The sequence below is a fragment of the Salvelinus sp. IW2-2015 genome, linkage group LG8 (assembly GCF_002910315.2).
Source record: "Salvelinus sp. IW2-2015 linkage group LG8, ASM291031v2, whole genome shotgun sequence".
Classification (NCBI taxonomy): domain Eukaryota; kingdom Metazoa; phylum Chordata; class Actinopteri; order Salmoniformes; family Salmonidae; genus Salvelinus; species Salvelinus sp. IW2-2015.
Genome location: NC_036848.1, coordinates 45,641,311 through 45,651,555, shown reverse-complemented (window position 1 = coordinate 45,651,555; position 10,245 = coordinate 45,641,311). Strand labels below are relative to the sequence as shown.

The following is a 10,245-nucleotide window of genomic DNA, read 5'->3' as shown; positions in this document are numbered from 1 at the left end:
TCCTGTCAATCTCATCAGCGATTTCCAGGTTGACTAAACGACTGTCGATGTATCGTTCGAAACAGCACAACAGTGGCCATCCGTTACCTGAGAATATAGTCGATTTTCATTTGGATATTTTTGTGGGGGGAAAAAATTATACTTGGAAAGTAGTATACATGATTTGGGTTTATTAGAAGAAATGTCATTTTGGTGTTTGAATGGCAATTTCACGCAGAAAATATTCACTTTCGTTAACGACTCCCTTTCATCGCGAACTGTCTCCAGTAGCTAGCCTGCCAGCTAGCCGACTGCCGTGCACAGCTGTTTGCTTATGGAGAAAATTGGACAAAGCTTTCGGATGCGGGGCTCTTGTGGTGAACTGAATGTTTAATTTGCCTGTTAGTACGATTAACTAAGTCAAGTAGTTAGCAAGCTAACTAGAGAAAAAAAGATTACTAGTTAACTAGAAGAGGGTGTGTGGCTCGAAGCAAACTGGCGAAAGTGCACCAGGATCCGAAGAAATTCCTGATGCCAGTGATGGCAAACGAGCCGATAATTTTGAACGTCTATGATATGGTAAGTTGTGTGAAGGTAAAGGTATAATTTTCATTAACTGCATACGGTACATTTAAGAACACACTTACCAGAATACACTAACTCGCAGCTATTACTAACTCGGTAACGTTATTTAATTGGCGAGCTAAGTTGGCTATAAAGTGAGCTAGCTCTCCAGCTAGCTAACAAGATTCGTGTCTGAAACTGAGGATGTATGGAGCATTGCAAGATCCCCGAACTATGGCTGCTGTATGGCTATGGAAATGTTAACCCCCAAACTAACGGTTTAGTTAGGCTGCCAGCCAGGATCAGGATGTTTGTCCCTGGGGCATCTGTTTTGTTAATTTGTCTAAATCAAAATTTGCCGTCGGTTGGAAACCAGATTTTTGGACTCAACATCTTCCAAATTAGTTTACTAACGTTACTAAGAGTGACCAAAATGTTTAAAAAGTATATTTATGTACTTTACTACTTTATATATAATTACCTGTCTGATTGAAAACACATGTATACAAATGACAGACATTGAATAATGTATCATGAAGTTGGCTTGTTATCCTGTGAATGAACAATTTAAGTTGAATGTCCATATTAGGAGCTGTGCGAGATGAGTGTGTTTCTCTACAAATCTGCTGCTGACTGACCCTGATTAGCCTAGGCCCTGTTAAGCAGACTATGGGTAAAACATTACCCACAATGTAGCAACAAAAAAGTATTTGAATTTGAGGTCTACCCCAATGTGGTCCGGTGTTTAAATGTATTAAGCCACAACATTCTAATAGCTGTAGTTGTCTGTTTGATTTCATGACAGGAATATGTAAATACAGTTCAATACTGTCTAAAGGATACCAAATTATTATTAGTAAAATATTTGCCCAGTAATTCTCTTAAACGGTCTGTCAGAACGTTGATGTGAATGATCTTTACACCTCACAATGCTCATCCTTAAGCAATTGAATCGGGACTTGGTTATTATAGTATCTCCTGTTTTAAGGAGCAGACTACTATTGGAAGAGTGCAGAGGTCTTCAGAACAATAAAGTAATTAATAAATAAAAGCTCCTTATGTCAATGACCAATGCTTTTGGAGTGTCACCTCTTTCCTCCCAGTCTAACTCAATAGCTCCCGTGTTCTAGGTTCCATAGCTCTGGTTTGCTGGAAAGGTTGTATTTCAGACTTCACCAGTCCTGTTTAACCTTTCAGCTGACCCAAAGTACTGGACACTCAGTTTGCCTGTCAAGCTTATCCAAGCATGGTGCTTGTTAGATTGGTAAATTGCATTCTGGCTTGAGTATCATAGCTGTGGATGACAACCAAGTGGAAAAAATGTAGGCTATTAATGGGTGTTTTGGAACTTTAATAATTTGTTTGCTGGTGTTTGTGTCTTGTTTCAATGGTGGATTTATGTTGCTGTGTGACATTTCTTGTTAACCTTGTCTCTCAGTCTTGATGTCTGCACATTGACTCAAGTGAATGGATTTACCATGCTTTTAAAATAGGCTGACTGAATGTGGTGTTTTAGATGGCTGCTGCTTGACACCACCTGTCCTGTTGTTGATGAGATGTAAACTGACACTGAATGAGTTTGGCACAGGACTGTCTAAGTGGCCAAGTTAGTCTTGTATGCATAGGCTGGTTCAGCTTATCCTACTGTTTTATAGTTGTACAGTATTTGCATTAAATGTCCTCTGATCTATTTAGAGGATCTTTTAGTGTTGATTCCCTTTTGTATGATAGCCTATATCACTCACTTGCACTAACAGTAATGGGCTTTATGGCTATAGTTTAAAGATTAGGTTCACCACATTGAAACGTAGCCTAAAGGGCTCTATTCAATCTTTATCACTGAATTTAAATGTAATTTCTGATTTAGCTGACATCTGCAGCATTTACTGTGAATACAGTCTCCCCTAACGTGGGAACTTTGCCTCTATTTTAATCATGCTGTAAAGCTGAATGTCTGTGTTACGGATTGAATAGAACCCCAAATATTTTCTCTTCAAATTGGACATGTAAAAAAAGACTGAGCCTTTTCATATTTGGCTTTGCTTGTGTTTGCCACAAGGTACAGGCTCCATAAGTTATTAGCTCTATTTTATTGGATCTTGCTCATAGAGGCTGCTGATGGAATGCCTGTCTTTGTGTGTGCACATTGTCAGCACTGCCAGGGGTGAGGCCTACAAATCTGTCATGCTAGCCACAGAAGGCATGGTAAGAGGTCTTCTCTCTCCCGCATGGTTGGCCATTAGCCATCTCTGGACAGTGACAGCATCTCTTCTTTCACATGACTGGCCAATGTCCATGACTGGACATTGTCATACCTCCTCCAAGCACAGTCGCCTAGCCAGCTGAGGGGATGACCATTATGTTGGACCAAAATTCTACTGTCTGTTCTTCTGATTGGTTTTCAGTTTATTAAGCCTCCTTTTTCATTCACTATTTGCCAATTAAAGATCTGTAGCCTACTTGAGCATCTTGTATACCCATCCTGCTGTATCCACATTCCACACCCTTTATTAGCTCATTGACATTGGCCTGACTGAACCTTGGACACAGCAAATGTGGTAACCTTAGTGGGGGTAGGTAGCCTGCAGACATCTAATGGTATTGATTTCACTTGCTCAGTAAGTGAGCTAGCCTTGTTAGTACTCAGTAGTAGCCTACCTCATTATGAGTTTCTTGGAACTCACCGGATTCAAAATGTTCCACCATTGTGAGGCTCCTTCCGCTATGAGGCAGACATACAATAGGAACAAGTCGAGAAAATTACAAAGGTAATTTGGATAGATTTAATTTTTTGGGGGTGGGCGAGTTGAGGTAGGTTGTGATTATCATGAGCTCATTTAGACCTGATTTTATATAGGCTATTGCCATATAGCCTGTTGGTTTATTTTGTGATCTGGAAGGAGAAGCGAAAAGGCAACGGGAGATTTATTGCCACCTTAACCCAACATCCTATGGGAAATAAGTGCACTCTCAAAGCAACAAACCCCTCTGTCCTTCAATCAAATAACAGTGGCGGTACATGTACGTTTAGGAAATGAACAGGAGAGACCTCAACCTACATTCTCACATCAAGCCAGTGTCTGGATGCCTGATGCCTCTCCACCCTTGTGATTCATCTCACCCCACTCTATCCATATTGCCTTTCCCTTTCACAGAGAAACCAAGCCAGGGAGGTATATCTCAATCAGATCTGGGGAAAGCCCAGGGCTTGTTTGACTAGGAGCAGCATCCCAGCATGTCAGCTGTTAAATATTTGCAGATTGGGGTTGTTGTGCTCTCCTTTCTCTGCTTTAGATCTATCTGACAGGAGTCTCATTGCTCCTGCAGGCTCCCATCAGGAGGAAAGCAGCAGCACAGGGGAAAAAAGGGCTTTTCATGTGTCCTGAGGGGGATGAGCTCCTACATCCTAGTCCTAATGGAATCAGGCTCTGTTTTTCCTTCAATGGCTGCTGCAGAAATGAGCCATTGAGGGGAATCTGTCTTTCCTTTGTCTCATTGATGCTTTTTAATTCATGCATGCATTGTAAGCATACGTTACATTATCCATGGACTATGGATGACACATTTTCATAATCAAGAGAAATTGCATTGCTACTGAGCATTAAGTAGCTCTCTCGCAGCTTTAGTCTGGTGTTTTTCTTCCCTCCCCTCTTACAGTTTTCACACAGATCATTTCATGACCAACACAATACTGAGAGGTTGTTGTTGTGTGACTCAGACTGATGGTTAAGACACTGATGCTGTTTTAAGATAGGCTCGCTCGATGATTCATTCATTGACTCCCCCAATTAGTGTACAGTGGTTGATCGAATAAAGAGCGATGAAACTCCAGTGCATATAATTTCTCCTGCATAACTGGATTTCCCTTGGAGAGTTGAGTGTTTTTGCAACCTTGGTTAATTAGGAAATTATACTGTGCGCCACCTGTTCGTGGTGATACCATTTGCCTTGTCAAGATGAACTGGTATTAGGATTAGCCGAGGAGAGAGCATTCACACGGCCCATTTTTTGCGTTGCAGTGTCTCAAATTCTGGAAACGTGTTCAAATCACATGCCGGATACTCACAGGGGTTGTCTGGCTGATATGGGTTGACTTGGGATCTTTTTTCCCCCATTAGCCAGCCATCATGTATTGAATAAAAAAAGTCAAATAGGCTTGCGATTTGTTTTTGATAGGAAATCTCCCTGCCTGCTTAATGATAGCGGCTTCAGCCAGACTAGTTTATTCAGCATTGGGAGTCTGAGGACCTTTCCCCTGGATAGACAGAGCTCTCCAGCTCCACTTAGAATCACATTAGAACAGTGCCAGACAGGCCTGCTCATAATCACAGAGCTGGGAGGCCAACCTCTCTCTGCACTTTGAAGGATGCCTTTAATAAGCTTTAAAGTAATTGGGGTCAGAGGGATTCAAAGCTGAGGAGGAGAAGGTGTTAGTGTAGTGTGTACGCCCTCAGCTGTAGTAACCGCTTCTGTTTTGCGTTTTTCCCTTCTAGGTGTTGCTGCATATGAAAGCGTCTGTGCTATTTTAGTCTATTTGCAATGCTATGGTCTGTACTTGGAAGTCTGAGTGATACAATTATAGCCATCTAATGTTTCCCCCCCCCCCCCCCAAAGTATTCCTGTAAAGAGATGACTGTGCCCACGTACATTGACTCTGTACCGGTACCCCCTGTATATAGCCTCGCTACTGTTATTTTATTGCTGCTCTTTAATTATTATCATTTATTTTTTTGCTCTTAACTGCATTGTTGGTAAAGGGCTTGAAAGTAATACAAATAAATGTATTTCACCTTTATTTAACCATGTAGGCTAGTTGAGAACAAGTTCTCATTTACAACTGCGACCTAGCCAAGATAAATCAAAGCAGTGTGACAAAAACAACAACAGAGTTACACATGGGATAAACAAACGTATAGTCAATAACACAATAGAAAAATGTATATACAGTGTGTGCAAATGTAGAAAGGCAATAAATAGGCCATAGTGGTGAAATAATTACAATTTAGCATTACAACTGGGGTGATAGATGTGGAGATGATGATGTGCAAGTAGAGATACTAGGGTGCAAAAGAGCAAAAAAATAACTATGGAGATGAGGTAGTTGGGTGGGCTATTTACAGATGGGCTGTGTACAAGTGCAGTGATCGGGAAGCTGCTCTGACAGCTGATGCTTATAGTTATAGTGAGGGAGATGTAAGTCTCCAGCTTCAGTGACTTTTGCAATTCGTTCCAGTCATTGGCAGCAGAGAACTGGAAGGAAAGCAGGTGGTGGCTTTGGGGATGACCAGAGAAATATACCTGATGGTGCGCGTGCTACAGGTGGGTGTTGCTGTGGTGACCAGTGAGCTGAGATAAGGCATATACCTAGTAGAGGTCGACCGATTATGATTTTTCAACGCCGATACCGATTTATTGGAGGACCAAAAAAAGCCGATACCAATTAATCGGCTGATTTTTTAAAAATGTATTATATTTATTTATTTATTTGTAATAATGACAATTACAACAATACTGAATGAACACTTATTTTAACTTAATATAATACATCAATAAAATCAATTTAGCCTCAAATAAATAATGAAACATGTTCAATTTGGTTTAAATACGGCAAAAACTAAGTGTTGGAGTAGAAAGTAAAAGTGCAATATGTGCCATGTAAAAAAGCTAACGTTTAAGTTCCTTGCTCAGAACATGAGAACATATGAAAGCTGGTGGTTCCTTTTAACATGAGTCTTCAATATTTCCAGGTAAGAAGTTTTAGGTTGTAGTTATTATAGGAATTATAGGACTATTTCTCTCTCTACCATTTGTATTTCATATACCTTTGACTATTGGATGTTCGTATAGGCACTTTAGTTTTGCCAGTGTAACAGTATAGCTTCCCTCCCTCTTCTCGCTCCTACCTGGGCAGCCACCCTCGAAGCAGCGTTACCCATGCAGAGCAAAAAAAAATCTGGTTCTACTGCTTGTATCAGTTACCTGATGTGGAATAGAGTTCTATGTAGTACTGTGCGCCTCCCATAGTCTGTCCTGGACTTAGGGACTGTGAAGAGACCTCTGGTGGCATGTCTTGTTGGGTATGCATGGGTGTCCGACAGCTCGGTAATTTCAGCTTGTCAACACCTCTTACGAAAACAAGTAGTGATGAAGTCAATCTTTCTTCCACTTTGAGCCAGGAGAGATTGACATACATGTTGTTAGCGCTCCCTGTACTTTTAAGGGCCAGTCGTGCTGCCCTGTTCTGAGCCAATTGCAATTTTCCTTAGTCCCTCTGTGGCACCTGACCACACTACAAGACAGAACTGCTAAAGGGGGCGGAATTGCAATCTACTGTAGAGAGAGCCTGCAGAGTTCTGTCATACTATCCAGGTCTATGCCCAAACAGTTCAAGCTTCTACTTTTAAAGATCCATCTCTCCAGAAATAAGTCCCTCACTGTTGCCGCTTGTTATAGACCCCCCTCAGCTCCCAGCTGTGCCCTGGACACCATATGTGAATTGATTGCCCCCCCCCCATCTATCGTCAGAGTTCGTACTGCTAGGTGACCTAAATTGCGATATGCTTAACACCCTGGCCGTCCTACAATCTAAGCTAGATGCCCTCAATCTCACACAAATGATCAAAGAACCTACCAGGTAAAACCTCAAATCTGTAAACATGGGCACCCTCATAGATATCATCCTGACCAACTTGCCCTTTAAATACACCTCTGCTGTTTTCAAACTTGACCTCAGCGATCACTGCCTCATTGCCTGCGTCCTTTATGGGTCCGCGGTCAAACGACCACCCCTCATCACTGTCAAACGCTCCCTAAAACACTTCTACGAGCAGGCCGTTCTAATCGACCTGGCCCGGGTATCCTGTAAGGATATTGACCTCATCCCGTCAGTAGAGGATGCCTGGTTGTTCTTTAAAAGTGCTTTTCTCACCATCTTAAATAAGCATGCCCCATTCAAAAAAATTGAGAACTAAGAACAGATATAGCCCTTGGTTCACTCCAGACTTGACTGCCCTTGATCAGCACACAAACATCCTGCGGCGTACTGCATTAGCATCGAATAGTCCCCGCAATATGCAACTTTTCAGGGAAATCAGGAACCAATATACGCAGTCAGTTAGGAAAGCAAAGACTAGCTTTTTCAAACAGAAATTTGCATCCTGCAGCACAAATTCCCAAAAGTTTTGGGACACTGTAAAATCCATGGAGAATAAGAGCACCTCCTCCCAGCTGCCCACTGCACTGAGACTAGGAAACACTGTCACCACTGATAAATCTACGATAATCGAGAATCTCAATAAGCATTTCTCTAAGGCTAGCCATGCTTTCCACCTGGCTACCCCTGGCCAACAGCTCTGCACCCCCCGCAACTACCCCAAGCCCCCCCCACACCCCCGCTTCTCCGTCACCAAGCCAGATAGCTGATGTTCGGAAAGAGCTGCAAAATCTGGATCCCTACAAATCAGCTGGGCTAGACAATCTGGACCCTCTCTTCCAAAAATGATCCGCCGCCATTCTTGCAACCCCTATTACTAGTCTGTTCAACCTCTCTTTCGTATCGTCTGAGATTCCTAAAGATTGGAATCGGCCGTGGTCATCCCCCTCTTCAAAGGGGGAGACACTCTAGACCCAAACTGTTACAGACCTACGGTTGAAGTTTACATACACCTTAGCCATATACATTTAAACTCAGTTTTTCACAATTCCTGACATTAATCCTAGTAAAAATTAGGAATGTGATATTCAGAATAATAGTAAAGAGAATGATTTATTTAAGTTTTATTTCTTTCATCACATTCCCAGTGTCAGAAGTTTACATACACTCAATTAGTCTTTGGTAGCATTGCCTTTTAAATTGTTGACTGGGGTCAAATGTTTTGGGTAGCCTTCCACAAGCTTCCCACAATAAGTTGGGTGTATTTTGGCCCATTCCTCCTGACAGAGCTGGTGTAACTGAGTCAGGTTGAGCCTCCTTGCTCGCACACGCTTTTTCAGTTCTGCCCACAAATGTTCTATGGGATTGAGGTCAGGGCTTTGATGGCCACCCAATACCTTGACTTTGTTGTCCTTAAGCCATTTTGCCACAATCTTGGAAGTATGTCCATTTGGAAGATCCATTTGCGACCAAGCTTTAACTTCCTGACTGATGTCTTGAGATGTTGCTTCAATATATCCACATAATTTTACATCCCATGATGCCATCTATTTTGTGAAGTGCACCAGTCTCTCCTGCAGCAAAGCACCTCCACAACATGATGCTGCCATCCTCGTGCCTCACGGTTCGGATAGTGTTCTTCGGCTTACAAGCCCCCCCCTTTTTCCTCCAAACTTAACGATGGTCATTATGGCCAAACAGTTCTATTTTTGTTTTCACAGACCAGAGGACATTTCTCCAAAAAGTACGATCTTTGTCCCCATGTGCAGTTGCAAACCGTAGTCTGGCTTTTATGGCGGTTTTGGAGCAGTGGCTTCTTCCTTGCTGAGCGGCCTTTCAGGTTATGTCGATATAGGACTCGTTTTACTGTGGATATAGATATATGTTTGCACCTGTTTCCTCCAACATCTTCACAAGGTTCTTTGCTGTTGTTCTGGGATCGATTTGCACTTCTTTGCACCAAAATACATACATCTCTAGGAGACAGAACGCATCTCCTTCCTGAGCAGTATGACTGCTGCGTTTTCCCATGATGTCAAGCAAAGAGGCACTGAGTTTGAAGGTAGGCCTTGAAATACATCCACAGATACACCTCCAATTGACTCAAATGATGTACATTAGCCTATCAGAAGCTTCTAAAGCCATGAAATCATTTTCTGGAATTTTCCAAGTTATTTAAAGGCACAGTCAACTTAGTGTATGTAAACTTCTGGCCCATTGGAATTGTCATACAGTGAACTAATCTGTCTGTAAACAATTGTTGGAAAAATGACTTGTCGTGCACAAAGTAGATGTCCTAACCGACTTGCCAAATTCTAGAGTTTGTTAACAAGAAATTTGTGGAGTGGTTGAAAAAACGAGTTTTAATGACTCCAACCTATGTGTATGTAAACTTCCGACTTCAACTGTATATCCATCCTGCCCTGCCTTTCTAAAGTCTTTGAAAGCCAAGTGAACAAACAGATCACTGACCATTTCGAATCCCACTGTATCTTCTCCGCTATGCAATCTGGTTTCCGAGCTGGTCACGGGTACTCCTCAGCCACGCTCAAGGTGCTAAACGATATCATAACCGCCATCGATAAATGAAAGTACTGTGCATCCGTCTTCATCGACCTGACTAAGGCTTTCGACTCTGTCAATCACTGTATTCTTATTGGCAGACTCAACAGCCTTGGTTTCTCTAGTGACAGCCTCGCCTGGTTCACAAACTACTTCTCAGTTAGAGTTCAGTGTGTCAAATCGGAGAGCCTGTTGTCCGGACCTCTGGCAGTCTCTATGGGGGTGCCACAGGGTTCAATTCCCGGGCCGACTCTCTTCTCTGTATATATCAATGATGTCGCTCTTGCTGCTGGTGTTTCTTTGATCCACCTATACGCAGATGACACCATTCTGTATACATCTGGCCCTTCTTTGGACACAGTTATCCAACCTCCAAACTAGCTTCAATGCCATATAACACTCCTTCCGTGGCCTCCAACTGCTCTTATATGCTTGTAAAACTAAATGCATGCTCTTCAACCGATCGCTGCCCACACCCACCCGCCCGA

General features: G+C 42.3%; 1 protein-coding gene across 2 annotated transcripts in view; it reads left to right on the top strand.

Annotated features, from left to right (window-relative positions):
* Positions 1-10,245, top strand: part of desi2 (desumoylating isopeptidase 2) — a 50,822-nt gene continuing 40,577 nt past the window's right edge. Inside the window, exon 1 of one of the 2 annotated variants that reach the window (XM_023993551.3) lies at positions 1-558. In XM_023993551.3, the coding sequence (XP_023849319.1) occupies positions 511-558 (48 nt within the window). In that variant the 5' untranslated portion in view covers positions 1-510. The remainder of the gene's footprint in view (positions 559-10,245) is intronic. The other variant, XM_023993550.3, reaches the window with a different exon arrangement.